Source organism: Squalius cephalus (assembly GCF_949319135.1).
Source record: "Squalius cephalus genome assembly, chromosome: 12".
Classification (NCBI taxonomy): Eukaryota; Metazoa; Chordata; class Actinopteri; order Cypriniformes; family Leuciscidae; genus Squalius; species Squalius cephalus.
The window spans coordinates 36,003,971-36,027,410 of NC_137133.1; the positions used below are offsets into that span (position 1 = coordinate 36,003,971).

Here is a 23,440-nt window from a genome sequence, read left to right on the forward strand (position 1 = left end):
GTCAATCCTGGCCCTAAAGGTCCTTTATGCTCTCCACCTATATTTGACAACACTAATTTATTTGTTGATCAAACTCCTTTCAGCAGATTGTCAAACAAGAAAATTCGCTCAATTCTTAACAAGGATCAGATTTCTTCACCTGCTTGTGTAAGCTTTTGGAACAACAAATTTGATAATAATATAGTATGGGAAGATTTCTGGCTCCTTCAGAAAAAGTTATTTTTATCTAATAAAGTTGTTGAAGTATCTTTTAAAATTATTCATAATTGCTATCCAGTTAATTATAATTTTGCTAAATTTAATAATAGTATCTCCCCTTTGTGCACCTTTTGTCATCAGGTTGATGAGACAATTACTCATTTATTTTGGGAATGTATGTATTGCAAAATATTTTGGGTTGACTTTTCAAATTTTGTTAAAAGATATATGTCTGTAAACTTTTGCATAAGCCAAAAAATTGTGTTTTTTGGTGACTCTCTGAAAGTAGACCCTTATCATTTTAAATTTATTCTCAACTTATTACTTTTTCTTGCCAAATTTTATATTCACAAGTGTAAGTTTTCAAAGAAAACTCCTTCCTTTTTCATTTTTAAGAAAGATTTTGATATATATTTGAACTCCTTGAGGAATTCTAAAAACTCTGCTGCTTGTAAGACTCTACGTTGGTGTCAATCATTTAAGCTAGCTTAATATTCTTTATGTTTATGTAATGTAACCCTATTTTTCTGTGTATTGTTTATATGTTAATTTATTGCTCATTTATGGTTATTTTGTATTTGTTATTGCATAATAAAAAATAAAGTTGTTTCTAGAAGTCGAAATAGGACTTTTATTTTGAAAACGCCACTAGTGGGCGCGTCTTCCGGTGCAGTCGCAGGTAGTTCGGTTGCACTCGCACCAGGCCTGTGTCGGTGAGTGGCGGTGCCACCGGTGCTTCCGGAGCCCAGTGTGTTTCCCGGCGGTGCGCAACAATGCGGCGCTGGAGATAAAACTCCACCAGCGATGTCACAAACCAAAGCCTGCGCGCAACTTTAACCCGAGAAGATGTCAGATGTCAGCAAGACCGTCCAGAAATGGCACGCGAGTTTTAGAAAGGGCACGGACTTTGATTCGTGGGGGCAGCTGGTGGAAGCCATCGATGAATATCAGATGTAAGTTGCGCATTTCTGATTAAAAAAAAAAAATGTATTTGGCGATCTCTGGGTCAGAGCAGGATAGAATTTTTCTTTCCTAAAAAAAAAATCTAACAGAACATGGCATGACAAGTGATGCATTGGAATCTCAGAAAGTTGCATTTTATATATTTTTTCTACTCAATTTTGCATGGTCTTGCATTGTGTGTGTTGTAGATGTGCATTAGATGTGGTGAGTGAGTGAAGAACTGTTGAGTGTTTGACAGCCTGTTTGCATTATGTCGCGCGCCACACCCTCCTCGAGCGGGGGGCGGGGCTTCACTCTCATCTCAATCTGAATTCATGCCATTTAGGTCAATCACACACACACACACACACACACACACACACATCAGACAAACAGCTTCAGCTTTTCTGCTCTTCACACTCTTCTCTCGCTTTTTCTTTGTGGGTTTTAACGTAGATTATGTGCACTTGTTCATGGAACACAAACTGCAAATACAATTCGGTAACACTTTACAATAAGGTTCATTAGTTCACATAATCACATTATTTAACTACCTTAGTTAATAACATGAACAATAGTTCTTCAGCATTTATTAATCTTAGTTAATATTAATTTCAACATTTACTAATACGTTATTAAAATCAAAGGTTGTATTTGTTAACATGTTAATGCACTGTGAACTAACATGAACAAACAATGAACAGCTGTATTTTTACTAACTATCATTAACAAAGATTAATAAATACTGTAACAAATGTGTTGCTTATTGTTAGTTCATGTTAGTTAATACATAAATAACTAATGTTAACTAATGAACCTTAGTTTTACTGAAAATTCTTATATTTTCATCCAGAACATGGATTTTGTCTTTCCAAATGTATTAATTCTTCAATTTGACGTTATTTGATGCGTTTTATTTTTTCATCATGAGCTATAAAAAGAGAGAAACATGTTGTGTGAATGGAAATATATTCAGTGTTTATTTTCCTGCCAGGGTTTTATATATATATATACAGTGCTATGCATAAGTTTAGACACCCATGCTAAAGTTGACTAAAAAGAGGAATAAAAAATCATCTTTTGGAAATTGAACTTAATGCCTTAATTAAAAAAATTAGGAAAAATCCAACCTTTAAGGACACCAATTTTCTTTGTGAATGAATAATGTATCGTAAATAAATAAATGTTCTTCCTTAAAATACAGGGTGCATAATTTTTGGACACCCCTATGTTAAATTCCCATAGAGGCAGGCAGATTTTTATTTTTAAAGGCCATTTACTTCATGGATCCAGGATACTATGCATCCTGATAAAGTTCCCTTGGCCTCTGGAATTAAAATAGCCCCACATCATCACATAGCCTTCACCATACCTAGAGACTGGCATGGTTTTATTTCAGTTAGCCTAATAGCTGGTTTGATTTGCATTGAGAGATGATCTTATGGAAAGTACTCCATGCCAATCTCTAGGTATGGTGAAGGCTATGTGATGATGTGGGGCTATTTTAATTCCAAAGGCCAAGGGAACTTTATCAGGATGCATAGTATCCTAAAAAAATAATAATACAAAATACTTAAAAATAAAAATCTGCCTGCTTCTATGGGAATTTAACATAGGGGTGTCCAAACTTATGCACCCTGTATTTTAAGGAAGAACATTTATTTATTTACCATACATTATTCATTCACAAAGAAAATTGGTGTCCTTAAAGGTTGGATTTTTCCTAATTTTTTTAATTAAGGCATTAAGTTCAATTTCCAAAAGATGATTTTTTTATTCCTCTTTTTAGTCAACTTTAGCATGGGTGTCTAAACTTATGCATAGCACTGTATATATATATATATCCCTGTACGATAGATATACGTATAAATACATTTAGACCACTTAACTTAGTGATTGAACAAAAAATGTTTCTGAAACAAATCACCTACCCTGCCTTTAAAATTAAAATGGCATTCTGTCATTTACTAACCTATGTTAGTAAATGTGAAAAAACTGTGATTTTCTTTCTTTTTCTTTTTCAGACTCGCAAGGCAACTTCAGAAAGAAGTGCAGTCATCAAACTTGCATGATTTTACAGAGGAACAGAAGGTATGTGTGTTTCCCAGAGCTGACAATCTTTTTAAAAAAAAAAAAAAAGTCAGCAAGAAACAGAAGTTGCCCCAGTCTTTTCTTCTCTATAGATAAAATACTATAGATTCTTTCTCTATACATGAAACTGCATCTGGAACAAGAACAAATGTGGGCGGGGCTTGATTTTGTCTGTGGGGAATTGATTGGATGGTGGTGGTTTGCTATTGGCTGATCTCATGTGAGTGACAAGTTATTGCCCCGCCCTCATCATCAGAGAAGAGGGAAGATATTCTGATTCAAGATTACAATAGTGTATGAATTTAACAAAAATAATGATGTGCACGGATAAATCATTTATTATAAATACTGCAATACTGCAAAATAATCTAAAATGTCCATTTTGGTCTCATGGTGATTGTAATGCCCAACATGACAGCAAATGCAATTAAACACCGTTTAAATATTTTAAATTGAGATCAAACTAATTTTAGATCTGCTTTCTGTTCTTAGCTCATAATATTAATATTTGTTTTCTCCAGAAAACCCTGGGAAAGTTTGCAACATGCCTTGAAATGCGAAGTGCAGCCTTACAGGTCAGTGCTGTTCGGGACATGACAGTTAATTAGTGGTTTTGCTAAAGAAATTGCATGAATTATTATGGCAGCTTATGCACATCCAAACACCACTTACAGTTTCATCCAGAAATGAACAAATCTAGCTGAAGATATTTCTCAAATCACCCCACCTGCCGTGTATTTATTATCTCGCATTGTGAATATAATATTTGATGATGATAAACAAATTATCAGTGCTCTTTTTAATTTTCTCTGTCTTTGTCAGTGCACTCAATCTCAAGAGGAGTTCAAGTTAGAAGACCTGAAAAAACTGGAACCCAGTATGTACATAAATATGTGATATGAATGAATTTTACCCTATAAATGATATTATAAATGATCTAACATGATCCAAACTGCTGATCGCACACAATCTCCTCCAGGTTTATTTGTTCATCTCTCAATCATTATTTTTATTGCATTATGCTTTAAAACTACAGAGCTTTGATCATAAAACTAAGTATTAAATATTATCTTACTAAGACATATTATTGGGAGATATAGAGTGAAGACGGATATTTATATGCATATTATATAAGTATCTGCTATACTGTTATAAAGATCTCATTGATTTACATTACAAGCATCAGTTTCATCTTTTTATATATTTAAATTTGCACAAAATTGCATATTTTTCCTCAGTTTGTGCCTCTGAATAAATTTTTTTTATACAAAACACATGCAAACTTTTTTTTTAAGATGCTCATTTATATTATTAAGTAAAGGTACAATAAACTCTTTTTTTTTACAGGGTTAAAACCCATTTAAAACATCAGTAGTGCTGATATCCTTTTATATAGTTTATATATCACTGCTATTCTTCTGTTTCTCTACAGTTATTAAGAACATTCTGACTTACAACAAAGATTTCCCTTTTGATGTCCAACCAGTGCCTTTGAGGTAATTCTTCAGTGTTCATGGTATGGATGGTTCTGGTCCTGGATGCTGATTGGTCAGTCCAGTGCCTTAGTGCCCGCCCCCTTTTTCAGCGCCGTTGGTTCCGGAAGTATTTCTCCCATAGGGACTCCAAAAAAAGTCTTCTTTAAAGCGTTATAAGCCGACGAGGAGAATCATAACAATACACACTTTGATTTGAAGCAAAAAAGTATTTGAAAGTCAGACAAGGTACAAGAACTTAACATCTTTAGTGAGGGAAAGAACTACAATCCCATGAAGCTTTGCAAACAGCATAATAGAATTAAAAATGTTGGAGAAATATAAAACTACTCATTTAGAAATGTTGATTACGCAGTGCTTCATGGGAGTGGGCGGAGCTAAAGAGCTCATTTGGCGTGTGTTGCATGTTTTAACTCTGATTGGTGGAATTTTCTGTACTGCATCATGGGAAATGTAGTTTTTCACCACAAATTCAGCTGTTAAACATGATTATTTTAAAACTAAGTTGAAATGATGTTGACTGACGGCTTCAGCAGAAGCAAACACCACTGATTATAAACTCTGGAGCTCACAGTACGTCTGTCTTTAAAGGTTTAACCACAAAATAAAACCACAAAATAAAACATTTTAAAAGATAATTGCGCAATTCGCAATTCTGACTTTATATCTCACAATTCTGACTTTATATCTCGCAATCCTGACTTTATATCTCGCAATCCTGACTTTATATCTCGCAATTCTGACTTTATATCTCACAACTCTGACTTTATATCTCACAATCCTGACTTTATATCTCGCAATCCTGACTTTATATCTCACAATTCTGACTTTATATCTCGCAATCCTGACTTTATATCTCACAATTCTGACTTTATATCTCACAATTCTGACTTTATATCTCGCAATCCTGACTTTATATCTCGCAATTCTGACTTTATATCTCGCAATCCTGACTTTATATCTCACAATTCTGACTTTATATCTCACAACTCTGACTTTATATCTCACAATCCTGACTTTATATCTCGCAATTCTGACTTTATATCTCGCAATCCTGACTTTATATCTCGCAATTCTGACTTTATATCTCGCAATTCTGACTTTATAACACATAATTGCGAGTTTTGCGAGAAAAGATGTCAGAATTGCGAGATATAAAGTCCAATTCTAAGGGAAAAAAGACACACTTTTTTTTTTTTTTTTTTTACCTCAGAAGAGTTTATATCTCACAATTCTGACTTTATAACATGCAATTGCGACTTTATATCTCACAATTGCGACTTTATATCTCACAATTGCGACTTTATTTCTCACAATTCTGACTTGATATCGCAATTGTGAGAAAAAAAGTCAGAAATGTGAGATAAAAAGTCGCAATTATTATTATTTATTTATTATTCAGTGGTGGAAACAAGCTTCCATAATTTCCTTATGGAGTAAATGAATGGAGTTTTTACTTTCGGAACTCGACTGTTGATCTCTATAATGATTATCTGCACTACATTACGCCTCGAAGATATTTACAATATTTACTATACTACTATTCTTTTTTACAGATGTTTTTGCGGATACAGTGATTGACTCTCAGTTCTGTGTGTGTTTAGGAAGATTCTTGCACCAGGCGAGGAGGAAAACCTTGATTTTGAGGAGGAGCTGGACGCTGGTACTGGAGCAGGTTCAACTCCATCATTCCCTTCAAGGGTGCCAGGTGATTCACGGCATAGTGCATGACGTTCAGCTGGACTAATTTGTTAAGCACTTTAGAGCTGCATGATTAATCATTAAAAGATCGCAATCTCATTCCAGCATTGACAAGTCCGACCACAGCGAACATTCAGATCTGTGTTCTGATCCAGAGAGGGCAGTCGTCATGTATTTTTCAACCTCACAGTATCGTTATTTCTGTCTTACAAATATTCAAATGATCACAGAAGTACTGAGATAAATATAGAGTAAATAACCTTTCGAAAGTAACATGGTGCTTCAGCAATTGTATCATTACATCGTTACACCAGTAGGTGGAGACCGTTAAGTGACTGTTATACAGTATTTGTCATTGAATCATTCAAGAGATTTGTTCAAAAACACAGATTCATCCAGTAATGAAACAAGTGAAGTCTTTATGAGTGAGTCGTTGAATCATTCACTCAACCCATTTAAAAAAAACAAACCTCTAGTAAATGAAATGTTGTTTTGTTTAGTTGTCTATTTAGAATCACAATCGTGATGCGTTTTATTTTTTTATTTTTTATCCGTTTTAAACAACAACAACAAAAATCTATTTTTTTCCCAGAATCATGCATTTCTAATGCACTTCGTATGATCATTGTTATGCTATGGACATGAATGATAAGCCTTAAATATGATTTTCTGCCTCAAAATAACGAGCTCACATTTCACATTCAGTGTTATTTTAGTATAACTAACTACTTATCTTTGATCACCAAAATGACATATGTAAACGTTTTTTCCTTGGGGAAAAAAGTTCATCATGCCTTAAAATATCTTGAATGTAACTCGACACCCTTGCCTCATATAGTATACGTCCTTCTATGAATATGCAAATGTGCCCCGCCTCCACTCACTCACTCAGCTCAGAGATCCACTGGTTGACGATCACACGTTGATCTGATTGGTTACAAGGTAGTTTGTGACGTCAGAAACACCAGCGATTTCAAAGCGTGTTTTTGAGACTGTCTTTGGTTCACTGCAGTTTTAAGGAGGAAATACTCAGCAATGCTGTCGACTTATGAATTTACACATGCTTTGTCTTAAAGCACATTAAAAACACCACATAGACATATAAACAACATTAAACTTATGATGTAAGACTTTAAACAGTGCCAATTGATCCATTTAGTTTGTTAATAAGCAAACAAATTTTCATCCGTGCATTTTTTCATCATCATGGTTTTAATGAAAGTTTGACGTCTTTGACAGGTACTCTGTTGCCACGGTTACCCTCGGAGCCGGGAATGACTTTGCTCACGCTGACGATAGAGAAGATCGGTCTGAAAGATGCAGGACAGTGTATCGACCCGTACATCACAGTCAGTGTTAAAGGTAGAGCTCAGCAGCGTTTCTCAACCTCAGATTTACTGCCCTGACATATTCTCACATATTCTCTCTTCTCTCTTCTCCAGATCTGAACGGTATAGACTTGAATCCAGTTCAGGAGACTCCAGTGGCCACGCGGAAAGAGGACACGTATATTCATTTTAGCGTGGAAGTGGAAATCCAGAAACATCTAGAAAAACTACCGAAAGGTCTCACTTTGCACTTAAGCGTAACTGAAAAAGTTTTGGATGTGTATGATTTAAGATGGTGTATGATATATAATATGACTGTTCATTGTCAATTCATGTTAACTCGGGTCCAGATACAACTTTTGATTTTAATAATGCATTAAGTATTTTATTGTTAGTTCATGGTAAATTATTTTAACAAATGAAACCTTATTGTATGCGCTTGGTCATTATCGTGTGTGTCTCTTCTGTAGGTACAGCTATTTTCTTTGAATTCAAACACTACAAACCCAAGAAAAGATTCACCAGCACCAAGTGTTTCGCCTTCATGGAAATGGATGAAATCAAACCGGGTCCCATTGTTATAGAACTGTGAGTACAAGATGAGTTATTCCAGACTGTTGCATCTACACTGTACCTACATTTAACTAACAAACAAATAGTTAAAGGGTTCACCATAATATAAAATTATGTACTTTCCCTGGTGTTGTTCTAATTTTTTTTATGGACCACAAAAGGATAATTAAAAAAAAATGTTTGCAAGCTCGTGCTCGTCCATATAATGGCAGTGAATAGCGACCGCCATCAAGCTTTTAAAGCAACACTAAGGAACATTTTTTAACTTAAAATAATGTTTCCAAAATCGTATCAGTGGTTCATCAAGTCGTAACAGGGTGAAAGGCACTTCTGGATTCGCTTTGCAACCCTATATCTGCTTTAACCACACTATGCAAGTTTGCCAAACCGGGTCCCGTTTCTGTAGTTCGAATGAGACATAAGAAAACTGCAGATTTTACTTGCTTTACGTCAAGCCAAACTTCAATTACTATAGTCATTATTTAGTTTTTCTTCGTTTCTGATGTCACAATACATCATTACTTTCATGAAATTATGCAACATACCTTGTCTGTGGACATTGTTCATTCCAAAGCCGGTGCTGGATAAACAGCGAGCGTGCGTGCAACGAAACTATTTACGACAGCGGTAATGGACAATTCCGCTTCCAACCTGTAGAGCGACTGAAGAGGAAAAGTTCCTTAGTGTTGCTTTAAAGGGGTGCTATAATGCCCTTGTAAAGATGTAAAATAAGTCTCTGATGTCCCCAGAGTGTGTGAAGTTTTAGCTGAAAATACTCCACAGATATTTTTATACAGCATGTTAAAGTTCTCACTTTTTGAGGGTGAGCAAAAACGCACCGTTTTGTGTCTGTCCCTTTAAATACAAATGAGCTGCTGCTCCCGGCACAGGGGGCGGAGCTTCAACAGCTTGTGTCATTTTACCTCACACACACATGCACTGAAAAATCTCAATGTTTATGTTCAAACCGGAGTCAGACAATGATGGAGAGACTCAAGAAGAAGTGACAACATGTAGAAGCAACAGGACATTTCTGAATGGTTAGTTGATAGGGTGACCACCCGTCCCGCGTAGCGCGTGCGCGCACAGCGTTTGAAGCCCAATTCACGCGTCACGCAAATTGAGACCGTGTCACGCATAATCTATGCTTGCTCAAAAAAAGTTGGTCGCTCTATATACTCGAGCCCCAAGCAGACAAACGAACATTACTTGACATTTCAGCATGCTATTGTTGCCACACAAACCCCTCAGTTGAACTGCTGACTAGGTTGTTGTCAACTTTTTCGTTGTTGTCATGACAGCGCACGCACGCGCATACCAGACACACTTGGAAGGAAGGAACAGTCTATGGAAGGAACTTTCAGATGCGCGCTTTCCAATTCGAAAAATTCGAGAAAGAGACTGTCTGAGAGCCAACGCCATCATCAATTAAAAAGAGAAGGTGTGAGTACAAGAAACAAGAATTGGGAAATGAATATTTGTGGCTGGAAGGTGTTGAGGGGGATACCGAGAGGGCTTTTTGTGACCTTTGCAAAACGTCCTTCTCAATCGGACATGGAGGGAGGGGAATACGAGGTCAATCGTATTTTTTTTTAAATACTTTTTTTTAACTGTTCCTGTGGTGTTGAGCAACTACAATTCCTGTTAATCCTATAAATTTATATTATAATTTATTAATTTATTTAAAGTAAATAAATTGTAATGAAAAATAAATAAAATTAAATAGTAAATCTTAAGTGGAAGTACATCTGTCAATTCATTGAATGTTCAAAATATTATGAGTCTTTATTTAGAAAAAAAATACACATTGTTTGGCCTATTCATGAGCATACATCAAAAATTACACGTTTAGGAGAATAGGGCATTATTAATACTATGCAAGGTGGTATGTGCTAGAAATGGGTAAACCACTATCATTGAGTCTGCCAGTGGGGCACCGCCGCGCCAGGCAGTGTCCCACATTGTCCCTCAGAAACATACCCCTTGTCCCCCCTTGGGCTTATTAGCAGGTGGTCACCCTATTAGTTGATGAGTTTATGAAGCGTATGTGTAGCTAACTAAACTAACTAAAGTTAGAAAAGTCAAATCATAATCAACCACCCCTTTTAAAATGACAAAAGAATCAGAATGATCCCGTGTGACACGTGTTGTATATTCCAAGTGTTCTGGAGGTATACGATAGGATTTGGTGAAAAACAAGATGAAATTTAATGAATTATTAAATGGAAATCCTGAGCTTGGCCGTTGGTCTTCTGTCTTTCATGAGACTCAGTTCAGTCCGACTGACACACAAACTGTGAGAAATTGAGATGAACAAAAACACGACATGAAATACAACCCATGTTGCTTCTTCTCTGAGGTGAATATATCCGTTGTGTTCGTCGTAATAAGAAGTTATTGCGTTTCAAATGTCATCAGACAAATCTCATGAACAGCACAGAAGACCAACGGCCAAGCTCAGGATTTTTGTTATAATACATACAATTTTGGTTTGTTTTTCACCAAACCATATCGTATACCTCCAAAACACTTTAAATATATGACACTCGTCACATGGCGTCATTATTCTGTGATACTTTTTTGTCATTTTTAAAAGCCTAATGCTAGTCGCTATTCACTGCCATTGTATGGATGAGTGCGAGCAGGACATTTTTTTTTCTTTCTTTTTTTAATCCATAAAAGACAGAAGGGCATACGGCATTAGAACAACACCAGGGTGAGTAAATGATGAATTGATTTTCATTTTAGGGTGAACTATCCCTTTAATATGCAATGCAATCTGGTTTTAGGTACAAGAAACCAACTGACTTCAAGAGGAAAAAGCTCAACCTCCTGACGAAGAAACCACTTTACCTGCACCTTAACCAGACTTTGCACAAAGACTAAATAAAGATCATAAAGCCAAACACATAAAGGACAGGAGAGGGAGACATTCGGTGTGTCGCCTCTCACATTCTTTGCAATATCGGACTCTTTTCTTCATATCTTCAGTCTGGGACACAGTCTGATGTCTCCACCGCTCTTCATCTGAGAGACGAGCATTTCAAAAACTGAACGGTGTACAAAGAAATGCTCTGTATGATGATTTATTCTGATGAAAACGGATGTAACTTGGTGTTTACGCAACAATTCCCATTGGGTTTTTACATTTTTATTTCATTAAAGAAACTGCTCCCCCTCATGTTCCAAACCTGTATGCTGTTATTATTTTGAGAGAGTATTTTTACATCTATTTTCAATTCAGTGACTGTTAATAGTCTGTAAAGCTTCCAAAACATAAAAATAGCCCAATGCATTCAGTTCGGTAATGAAATGCAAGATTAAGTTGCTGTTTAGTTCTTAAAACATTAAATCTGAACATTTTCAATTACTTGATTTGTTTGTTGTGTAAGTTACGTGCTCATTCTGTGGAGGGAAAAATCAGCATAGAAGTTTGGAACTATTTGAGGGTGAGTAAATAAAGACTAAATATTACATTTTGGGTGAGCTGTAAATGTTTAACAGACAGGCTTGTTGATTTTGGAGTCATTGTTGCATCATATACACATGGAGAACATAAAAACCCTGAAGAAACAACACTGACAAACTCAAATATATAAATATGTTGGTTTTTGAGACTGGTTAAAACAGTTTTCCGTTGGATATAACTTCTCGCTAATATTAATTTAGCATCACAGAGCATTAATACTTGTTTGAAATGTGGCCTTTGGCTTATTAATATCATGGAAGATCTATAACAATAATGTATATTTAAGAAGTTTATTTGAGAATTAATCAAAGCCAGTAAATATATGGAATTTGACCGTAGAGGGGAGAAACTGTGGAGCTAATGAAGTATTAGCATGTCGGTTTTGTAATTAGCGCCAATTAACTCTTTGTGGTTAGTTTGCCGGTTTAATTCGTAATTTACGTACGGTTTTAACCCAGTTTAACTAGAACTAAATTATTTCTGAGGAAGATTGACTTGGGGACAGTTTCTGATAAAAAAAATAAAAAAAATGTATTAAGGAAATAAATAACTGATGCTTTTCCCATCAGGCTGTTTAATTATGTTGTATTAAATATCAATGTTGGAGTCTCGGGATCATCAAAACCAACCAAATGGTTAAAAAGTATTGCATTTCTGTGAAGACTGTTTGATGGACGATGCCTATCTTTTTTAAAAACGTCCCATTTCTAATAAATGACAATGCTGCTTGAATCAACAATATCATGAATGAGGACATGCTGGCATGATTTACTAAATGCAAATTACCTGGATTTATGGAAAATACATGAGTCCAGACTCCAGAGTGAAATCCCATTCCCATGCGAGTTCCCGCCAGTTTGCTATAGAAATATTCTTAGATTCACACATACACACAAATTTATTGCATTAAATGATAAAATGTTATCTCAGACCTTAATGTATTCGAATCAGCTGGTGTTTTGTTTATTTTTACTGGATGTATTACACACAGGTGTAAAGAATCACATTAACCATCAACGTGATCCACTAACCACAAACACACCTAGAAAAATCACACAGTAATGCATTTGCATTACTTATTTGCAACTCCACATCTATCGTTTTAGCATTTCAAACCATGCAAACTTCTCTGTCAATCATTTAAATTTGTGCATGCTCCTTAAAATAGATATCTAAATCAATGACATTCAAATATTTGTAGGTGTATCTTGAGTGTCTAAAATGATTAATGATTAATTATGTCCTGGATTATTTAGTCCATATCAGCTAGACGGCTGTTGAATGCTGAGATGCATGACATAGAAATGCTGGATTTCACCAGTAAACACATTCATCAAAACTACAGGAAAAAGCAGCTTTATTCAAATCATTCATTCCCACGAAATCAATGCCACTTATTTTTAAAACCGTTTCTTCCCTAAGATTTCAACACATGATGCAGACACTCTCAGATGCATCCTCTCAACACACTTACTAAAATAATTTACTCTAATATCAACAAAACAGTATATGCCACAAAAAAAAAAAAAGCTATATGGATTTTGAGGACTGGATTATTTTTGTTTCCAAGAGCATTGCATCAAACACCCAGAGAACATCATTCACGGGCCGCGTTTATGAAACATGGCAGAAGGGTTTTCTGTGCACTTCTGGTGTAAAACCATTCTGTGAATTAAACAAGATGAGAGTAAATGGTTCATAAAAACAACTATGTAAATTATTGCAATTCAGTGAATCGTTTGCTCGTAAAATCATTCCTGCGTGAATTGAATGAGAAATGTTTTTACAACGTTCATAAAATCATTTTTATGCAAATAGACATTGAATTCAATGCAGCAATTTACACAAGAACAATTCAAATCTTTTGTTGCACGCAAATGAATTCTGCTCATGTTTCATTATTAAAAAGCATCGCCCGTGAGATGATTTAGTCTCTACACAAACATTACAGTCCAACACTAATTGATACATTTGGCTGTATGAAAACTCAGATGCACAACAGAGAAGTTCATCAGTTTCCATTGAGCTTATTAGGGACGTCTGATTTATGAGAATATTTTATTTGTATACGCAGCTGAAAGAAATGTATAAATACTTTGTCAATATGACATCATATGTGCCTTTCCGTTAGGAAAAGAAATCATAAGAGCAGACGCACGACAAAATCAAAGTTAAAATAAACAGGTGAGCTCGCGAATCATGAGTAAAAGCGACCGGACAGGAATATGGGAAAATAACGTGCATTCAAAAAAATGGTGAAAAAGGCAGGCATAAAAATTCAGAGTCCTCTCACATTAAAGGCATGAGGAAATGGCTTCATGACAGGTTCGTCTCACGTGCCTAAATATTTTGTTTGATATCCCAAAATGCATCAGCAACTGGGTGAGTGGTAGATATAATAATTTTTAAACCACATGACAACCACCGGAAAAAGAAATTTAAACGTATATTAAATCAAAACTATTTCCATAGGAAAGGTTTGCTAATGTATATAAAATCAAAACCCTCATAATTTCTGTCACAAATGTGTTATTGAAACAAAATTAAGCACAAAATCAAACTTGAGTTAATCTTCCCGCCCAGACCAGGTGTGGCATTTTGATGCTTAAATATCGAAAAGAATCAGGACCGAACAAAGTCAAGCTGACAAAACGGCTTGTTCTCTCAAGCAGCGTTGGCAAAAGAACCGACTTCGGTACCAAGTCGATACTGACATTTTAAAAATGTGCCGCTTTGAGCGCTGAGTGGAATCATAAACACCTCTGATTGGCCGTTGTGTTCATGAGCTCATCAAATAGGTCTGTGATTCGCTACAATGATCAGCGCTTCAAAATCATATTGTAAATATACATGACGCTCTTACACAGATACACACACGTGAGCGTTTGAAAGCAAGCGTCTATCAGCGGATCGGTCCGGCTTGTGCTTTCAAAACAATTCGTTGTGCTTTCAAACGCTCCCATGCGCTGATCATTGTAGCCAATCACAGACATATCCAATGAGCTCATGAACACAACGGCCAATCAGAGATGTTCATGATTCTGCTTGGTACCGAAGTCGGTACTTTTGACAACACTACTCTCAAGGCTCAGCCATCGTGGATCCGCCGGCGTTCTGATGGGAGCCGTCCGTCGGCGGGACGTTGGCTGGTGTGGCGTTCCCGTCACCGTCTCTGGAGCTTTGAGGAATCAGCGGAGCGGGGCCCGGGAAACCGCGTCCGGCGTATGGAGGAGGAATCATTGATCCGGGAGGGAAGGGACGAGGGGGAAGTCCTCGAGGTCCGAAAAATTCGGGCGGGACGTCGCGCGGTCCGAGCGGATGTGGAGGCAGGGGTCCCAACGGTGGGCCTCGTGCTGACGAAACAAAATGCAATGGAAAGTTTCAGTTAATGATGCAATGAAAATAAATATCTGTCTAAAAAAAAATGAATTTCAAAACTGAGTGACGATGATGTTTAATAGCACCATTTTTAACAGGGATGAAAACTTGGGGTGTGAGGGATAGAATAGTGCGTTTAAAGGGGTGATGTAATGCATTATTTACCGGCTTTAATATATCGGCCAAATGTTCTTATCGGGCCGATAACGATAACTGTTAGACAGATCGTAAACTAATGAACAGCGAACACTGTGAGCTCAGGCTCTGGCGTTCTCAGCGCCATCAAAATAAAAGTCTCAATAACAAACGCGGCTTACATCACTTCAGAGTTCCTACTGGCGGTGCGAATGCAACCAGGGAAATGTTCCTAAGGGATCCATTAGTTCTCGGGGAACTATCCGGTGCGAAAGCCCCTAATGTCACATAATTACATTTACCTCAAGAAATGTCATTCAATGTCCATAAACTCGATAGTCAGCTAGAAAAATAACTCTAGAGAAGAGCATTTTGCTAAATGTATACACTATATTTATATTTTTACATAACTTGATAGTAACGTCTTTGTTATTTAGTGCATGTTTGAATAAATCTGTCATGAAAACACAAAAACAGTGTTGGATAACTTACCAAAAGGTGGCGGTACAGGTCCATACGGGCCGATCGGAGGAGGGCCGTAAGAATCCATGTGTGGCGGTCTGAAGCGAGGCTCAGGGGGCATCATGGGAAGGTGGCCATTGGGCGGTCGGATCATCATTGGCGGCGGCCCATTGGGCGGCATGATCGGGGGTCCGTAAGACTTGGGTGGAGGAACCGGAGAATCCCGGATGGGAGAGGGCAGGAAAGATCCCTGACTCTGAGACTTGGAGAGCTGGAAGAGAAGATGCAGAACAACAATAATTATAATTATGGCGATTTAACGGTGGATTCCTGTTAACCGAACCAAGCAAGATGAACCATCGTAAGACCAGAAACATACTTTAAACAAGAACGCAACAGCAGACACTAAATATTTACTTGAAGATTTTAAGTTATTATTTCAATAATTGAACATCACATTACCATGTTCACAGTTCTCTGATGTTTATTAGTTACACTGGTATTTTAGAAACCCAATCAAATTGAATACAATAATAATAATAATAATAATAATATCAGTTCTAATATTAATTTAAAATAATTATTAATATATTATTATAATTTGAGTATTAAGCTAACTAATTATAAAAAAATAAGGAAAATATATTACTGTTGTAAATTACAATTACACTGTAAAATAAAAATGAATTTAATAATTTTAATAAATAAAGTTATAATACTTATATTTGTCTTAAATTCTTCACTTTCAAAACCTAAAGCTTAACAATTCAAAGCTTTGAGATTAATTAATAATAATTATATGTGATGACTATTAGTCTAACGCCAATTATAAAAACATTAACAGAAATGACAGTCTTAAATTACAAATGTACAGTAAAATAAAATATAAAATTAATATTTGTCAAGTATAATAATTTTATTTTACACTATTTTACTATAGTAGTTCCAATAGTAATATTTATATATTTATATCTTAAATTCTTCACTTTCAAACCCATTTTGTCAGAATATTGGCAAAATTCTTTAAAGTTCAATCCACAAAAATGTTGTAAATTGTATGAGTGTGTAAATAAAATAAACCTGATGCACGATGCGTTGTTTTTGCACGTTACTTAATTAAACAGAAGTCTTTAATTTGGACCCATTTCCCTGTTGTACCTTTTATTTAACAATCTCAACCAGTTTTTTTGTGTTTTCTTTTTATTTCCTTTGCTCTATCCTGCATACTAATGGATCACTGCTATTATCAAAGGAGGTTTTTTTATTTTTTAAACGTTAAACTCTGGTTTTAGTTTCCTATACTAACCCTGGGTAGAACATGTGCTTGTGGAGATAAGAGTTTTGCAGCATTGCATTATGAATGCAATCTTTTTAAGCAGCACTTGATCCAGTAATACTAACACTTTCTCTTCTACTCTATTTATAAAAAAAAAAAAATTGACATATACTGTGTTAGATATAACTGAGAAGTGTCATAGCACTTGCATATTGTTGTCCTACTGTTAGTTTAACAGCTTCTATTGCTCTCATTTGTAAGTCGCTTTGGATAAAAATGTCTGCTAAATGAATAAATGTAAATGAATGGCAACAAAATCGAGCGTGCATAGCTAGAAATCACTGGCATGCGTACTTGCGTAGAGTATGTTTCAGGCGTAAAACATGCTGGAACTCACTCACAAACATGAGTTTTGTTAAACATCCCACAACATTCTGAGCACAAGACCCAAGACGGTGATTAGAAAGTGAAAGGAAACACATCTTGATGAACAAAACTTGTGTTTAATCAGGTTTTAAAGACCCAAACACAGCTGACAAAAGCCATGAGCCACAATCAAATGTGTCATCAGCACCCCGCCACTGTGCACAAACCCGACCCATCTAGTGGTGGAGCGGATCACAGAACTCACGGCTCGGATCATGTGCGGTTTGAGCCACGGATCGGATCAGCAAAAAAAGAAATAAAAAATTAATATATATATAAAAAATTTTTTTACTTAAAGCTCACTTGAAGTACTACATCAAAAACTACTAGCCTAACTGATCAAGTTCACACATTACTTAAAACAAGTGAACAGTCAGTAATAAAATAAGAACAAATTCACAAATTACAAGCAGAGACGAATACTAAAGTCTTACGGTATATTCAGGTACAGAAATTAATAATTAAGCCTAAATGTAAAAATAACACTATTTGTTCACTGTAGAAATGAAATATGGTTTAATCTTTGTTAAAGCTGTATTTTGTCATTTTATTACTAACACAGACAACAGTGGGAATATTAGGTGTGTGCTGTCACTTTAAGACCGACTGCACGGACCGGGAAATATGCGGTTTCTTTCTCAATTTTGTTTCTCTTTTGTTCACTTATGACATAAACGAGAGAATACTTGCCGAGACGGGTATTTTGACTATTTTGTTTATGTGTCCGTTCAAGGGCAAGGAAAGGGCTCTCTCTCTCTCTCTCGTATTAAAATTGAATTTACTTTTTATAAACTGGTCAAAGTCATTGAAATGTTGAAATATAAATGGGGAATAAATCAATGGATTTGTGATGTTGATAATGATGGCTGCTTAGAAATGTATATTTAAGTGTATCTGTGTTTGAAAAGGATTATTATTATTTCTTCTTCTCTTCTCATGGAGACATTGTTAATGTGAAAAGTTAATGTTTTAAATTTTGTGTAAATAAATAGACCTTTAAAAGTCTAAGTCTCTCTCTCTCTCTGTCTGTCTGTCTGTCTCTCTCTCTCTCTCTCTAAAATTGTTTGAAAGTGTAAATTGACAAGACAAAACAAAACCTTCAAACTCTAGTATGGTTAAATTATTTAGCAGTTAATCCGCGCATCACATGCGTGCCGAACCGTGGGTCCTGATCCATACGGATCACCGTCGACTGCGATCCATTCCACCCCTAGTCCCATCCATCCCAGCACCCATCGCTGTACTCACGGGCTCTACGGGCTCAGACGAGACCGGCTCGGCCGTCTCTGTGACCGGTGCGGTCTGCTTCAAAGCAAACACACCCACCGCCGTTTAATGGACAACAACATCTACATATGCATGACATTTACTGGAGATCGCCTTGTGAACATGTGAACATTGCACATCAAATTACAAACAGAGACAAAAACAACCCTGTGCTCTTTACCATTGGTCCGTCATGTGCACATGGAGATGATGTCATCGGAGGAAACATTTCTGAAAAAGACAAAATGACATTTAGACACACTCAAACTGCAATGCAAACCAAAAATATTTATTTTATTTACAGTATTAGATTTTTAAATTACATTGAGTATTTAAATGTTGATGTAATAAATGGAATTAATAAATGTATTTATGCCATATCAGTAACAAGGCTATTTTCATGGCGAAAACAGAATAAACAACACAAATGGATGAGTGTAAAAAATTGTACATTACTATTTAAAAGTTTAGGGTCAGTAAGATTTTTTTGATGATGAAATTAATACTTTTTTCAGCAAGGATGCATTATTTGATCTAAAATGACAATAAAGACTTTCTATTCATCAAAGAATCCTGGAAAATGTAATAGTTTTCAACTAATAATAATCATAATTTCTTAAGCATCAGATCATCATATTAGAATGATTTCTGAACGATCACGTGACACTGAAGACTGGAGTAATGATGCTGAAAATTCAGCTTTGATCACAGGAATAAATTACATTTAACAATATTTCTTCTAGAATGATCATTTTTATCAAGCTCGTATATTTAAGTTCAGTTATTTTACTTAAATGGCAATGAAAATTACCTATTAATTGTCATTTAAGTGAAATTACTTAAATTAAATATATGAGCTTGATAAAAATGATCATTCTAGAAGAAAATTTCAGATGGCACTTAGAGGCTTTTGCATCTGAACTCTTCATATTCACATAGAAAACTGTCATTTTAAACTCTAAAAATATTTCACATTATTACTGTTTCCACTGGTTTGTAACAGGTTGTATCAAAAGCACCTGGTCGGGATGGCAGCGGGTGTCCGAGGTCTGAGAAGCGTCCATGAGGGTCAGACGGGGGTCGTGGACCTGGAACAGATCACAAGTGATCAGGAGCCGTTCGTTATCAATCGTTTCAGACGCATAAACATCTGTGACCGGTTGCATAAAGCACCTTAAGTATGAGACTAAGTACTGATTATCCTTCAGCTAAGGAAATTACTTAAAGGGTTAGTTCACCCAAAACTGAAAAATTTGTCAGTAATTACTCTCCCTCATGTTGTTCCAACCCTGTAAGACTTTCGTTCATCTTCAGAACACAAATTAAGATATTTTTGATGAGATCTGAGAGCTGTCTCACTCCTCCATAGGCTTCTGGGTAATCGAGATCTGCCGTCCCAGAAAAGTTAGTAAAGACATTGTTAAAATAGTCTGAGTGACTACAGCGGCTCAACCTTAAGTTTATCAAGCGACGAGAATACTTTTTGTGCGCAAAAAAACACACAAAAATAACGACTTTACGTAGGCTCACGCTGGTCATGTGTGTGATGCGTGTGATGCTGGCCAATAGTGAGCCTCCGTTCTGAAGTACAACCCAGAAGCGCTGCGCTGTTACACTACGTCAACTCACTCAGAGAAACACAGAAGAAAATGAAGAGTTGAATAAAGTCGTTGTTTTTTGCGCACAAAAAGTATTCTCGTCGCTTGATAAACTTAAGGTTGAGCCACTGTAGAAACTTGGACTATTTTAACGATGTCTTTACTAACTTTTCTGGGATGGCAGATCTCGATTACCCAGAAGCCTATGGAGGAGTGATCAGCTCTCAGATCTCATCAAAAATATCTTAATTTGTGTTCTGAAGATGAACGAAAGTCTTACGGGGTTGAACAACATGAGGGCGAGTAATTACTGACAGAATTCTAATTTTTGGGTGAACTAACCCTTTAAGTTTAAAGGAAATCTAAGGGCATTCTTTACACTTAAGGTGCTTTATTCAGCCGGGCACTGGAGCTCAGGAGCGTTTCCAATGACAACAGAAGGAAACGAGAGAAACTGAGTGACTCAAACACAGGAAAGCTGGAAAACCGAAAGGAGGAGGATAAAGCTGGGAGTTGGGATGGTAAGACTCACCGAACGGTTCGCCCCGTCGCCCTACAGGAGCAGAGGGGGGGCGTCCGGGACCCTCTATCATTAGAGGAGGAGAGGGAGCCCCCCCGCTCACAGGAGACGGCCCGTACGAATCACCTGTTCAGAACAAACCAACACAATCAGAACAAAATCTGCCAGGCGACACTTCGCAACACTGCACGATACTGGAAAAAATAGACATTACGATATTTTGTTTTTCTGCGATATATATTGCGATATGAAAACAATTTCAGCTGATGACCTGAATCGCTCTATTTGGAAATAATTAATCATTCTAGAATGATTGGGGTCATTTTGTAGGGTAGTGCATCTGCATAGAAAATAATAAACAAATTACAATCATAGGTAAATACAATAGAAAAAAGTAGGGATGCAACGGTACACGGTAAAATCCCGGACCGTTCGGTCAGCCCTGCACGGGACAATCTACCCTCGTGTCCCGCGGGACTTCGGTTTTGCCATTGAGTTCGCGCTGATCCTTTTAGTTTTTGCTTTAGGCGCCGTTCACATATCGCGCCTAAAAACGCGTAGAAAATGCTAGGCGCGCCGCGTTCTCCTTTTTCCAAAGCGCTAGGGCGGTTGCGCTCCGGAGGCGTCTGTCGTTGCTAAAGCAACCATCAGCTGCGCTCTGGTTGGTTCTTGTCACGTGACCTACGGTGCGCTTGCGGCATTCTGAAAAGTTGAGAATTTTCTCCACTGCTGGGGACATCGTTAGTGCCAACCGGTCTCGCCTTGCACCAGACAGTGTTGATAGACTCATCTTTTTGCACAAGAATCTCTCAATAGTGGATGAGTAAATAACATTGCACTTTGTATCCTGAATGCAGTATTTTTTTATTATATTATTTTGCTCTGCTTTTTTTTATTCAAAGCACAAGCTAATTTATGTTTGTTAAAGGTAAAAGTGCACTTTTTCTTTCACATTGATCACTTCATATACCAGTTATCAAGGTTTGGAATTGGGATCCACTTGAATATTTTGAAGTGTGTTTGTTTACATTTTGTATTTCATATTTCATTCAAGTGATAGTTGAAGAGGTTGTATTACTTAGTGTTGTTCAGTACAGACTAGAGTGTTAATTTATTCCATACATTGATGTTCTTCCTACTGTGACATTCTGTTTATGCTCATAAGAAAAATAAAACATATTTTTGGGATGAAATAGCAGTCTCTTTCTGCACAAAACATGTACCGAAACCGAACCGAGACCGTGGCTCAAAAACCGAGGTACGGACCGTACCGTGGGCTATCTGTACCGTTGCACCCCTAGAAAAAAGACAGTTTTCCAGGTAAGTTAACTATTCAGGTACAGACATTGAGTAATATAACACTGCATAGTCTTAATTAAATATGATTCATGTAATTAATGCAGTTTATCTTTGTTAAAGCTACAAAAGTGATTTTCCAAATAGTTGTGGGTAAATTGGGTTGCTGTCACTTTAAGACGAATGCACGTATTCAATTACGGTAATGACAAGCATCCGTTTTCTTTCTCCGTTTACAACTCATAACCGACTGCGTTTACGAGGAAACTCGTCAAGATGGGCATTTTGACTTTATTCTCCATGCACATGTCAGTTCATGCACCAATAGGCAAGGAAGGGAAGGAACAGCGCACGAGTTAGTCTTTTTGCACTTGATCTTTAAACTAACAGGACTTAAAAACACATGAAAATGATAAACGATCACTCTATGATGGTTAAACTTTGCAATTAATGAATCACAAGCGTTCGGCTTACAGATCAACTACGAACCCTACACTACATCGCGATATTGATGCTAAAACGATACATCATGCAGCCCTACTGCATTATACAATTACAAAAGCCTGTCAGACAGCATGTGCACAGCAGCCGCTCTGAGGGTTGGTTGTGTTTTAAAGACCGTGTGAAAGCTGAATTAGAGGACGATGACTGCTCACCTCTTCGCGGTGGCGGCATGTGGCGATCCGGGGGTCCAGAGTTGTGTTTGAACAGACTTTGCTCCATGTCTGAGATTTTATCTCTGTACTCCACAAGCCTTTATAAATGCACAAACATCAGAGTTCAGAGACAACACTAAAAATAACAGCAATGATGTTGAGAAATTGCATTTAAACAGTGATTTGATGGATATACTCACTTCTGACGAAGGTTGGCCATCTCTCTTCTTTCCTCCACCAGAGCTCGTTCTGAGGCGCGCGCTTTCAACTATTGAAGATCAACAAGTAGATGTGATTATTATATCACTTAATATATCAGTATTAGCATATATTATACTTTTTTTGATAGAAAATTAAACACTGAGTATGCATAGGAATGCAAACGCTTCCAGTTAAGCAATCTTGATTTCTTATTACTGGCCATAACACAAAATGATTATAGGCTATCAGTATCAGAAGTGCATCCCTACAGACAAAAGGCTTCTAGTTTACATTATAAAGACTAACAGAACATGGTACTCACCCAGTTTTCATGGGCTTTCTTTTCCTGGACTGCCACCTATAGGAAAGAGTGCAGGGCGATAAGAACAAGCAATATGGATTTTTTTTGATGGCCGTGGCCGACATAAAGC

General features: G+C 36.6%; 2 protein-coding genes across 4 annotated transcripts in view; one reads left to right on the top strand and one right to left on the bottom strand.

The window, feature by feature from the left end:
- Positions 1–852: 852 nt before the first annotated feature.
- Positions 853–13,794, top strand: aida (axin interactor, dorsalization associated). The gene is made up of 10 exons (XM_079888051.1): positions 853–1,151; positions 3,165–3,231; positions 3,753–3,806; positions 4,054–4,108; positions 4,664–4,727; positions 6,329–6,432; positions 7,665–7,787; positions 7,868–7,990; positions 8,224–8,341; positions 11,116–13,794. Exons 1-10 carry the CDS (start codon positions 1,045–1,047, stop codon positions 11,210–11,212), a joined length of 912 nt encoding a protein of 303 aa, XP_079744177.1. The 5' UTR covers positions 853–1,044; the 3' UTR covers positions 11,213–13,794.
- Positions 11,157–23,440, bottom strand: part of mia3 (MIA SH3 domain ER export factor 3) — a 31,388-nt gene continuing 19,104 nt past the window's right edge. Inside the window, exons 20-28 of one of the 3 annotated variants that reach the window (XM_079888021.1) lie at positions 23,332–23,367; positions 23,009–23,076; positions 22,809–22,906; positions 20,869–20,982; positions 19,758–19,826; positions 18,920–18,969; positions 18,721–18,774; positions 15,801–16,041; positions 11,157–15,148 (exon numbers count right to left, since the gene is read on the bottom strand). In XM_079888021.1, coding sequence (XP_079744147.1) covers positions 14,877–15,148; positions 15,801–16,041; positions 18,721–18,774; positions 18,920–18,969; positions 19,758–19,826; positions 20,869–20,982; positions 22,809–22,906; positions 23,009–23,076; positions 23,332–23,367 — 1,002 coding nt within the window. In that variant the 3' untranslated portion in view covers positions 11,157–14,876. Of the gene's footprint in view, positions 15,149–15,800; positions 16,042–18,720; positions 18,778–18,919; positions 18,970–19,757; positions 19,827–20,868; positions 20,983–22,808; positions 22,907–23,008; positions 23,077–23,331; positions 23,368–23,440 lie in introns of all 3 variants that reach the window. The other 2 variants (XM_079888020.1, XM_079888022.1) reach the window with 2 other exon arrangements.

What these genes read in the sequence shown, in the direction of transcription:
- aida (XM_079888051.1), top strand. Translation starts at nt 1,045, where the DNA reads ATGTCAGATGTCAGCAAGACCGTCCAGAAATGGCACGCGAGTTTTAGA. An exon ending in GCCATCGATGAATATCAGAT is followed by an intron (nt 1,152 to 3,164) that starts GTAAGTTGCGCA and finishes TTTCTTTTTCAG; the next exon opens with ACTCGCAAGGCAACTTCAGA. An exon ending in CATCACAGTCAGTGTTAAAG is followed by an intron (nt 7,788 to 7,867) that starts GTAGAGCTCAGC and finishes TCTCTTCTCCAG; the next exon opens with ATCTGAACGGTATAGACTTG.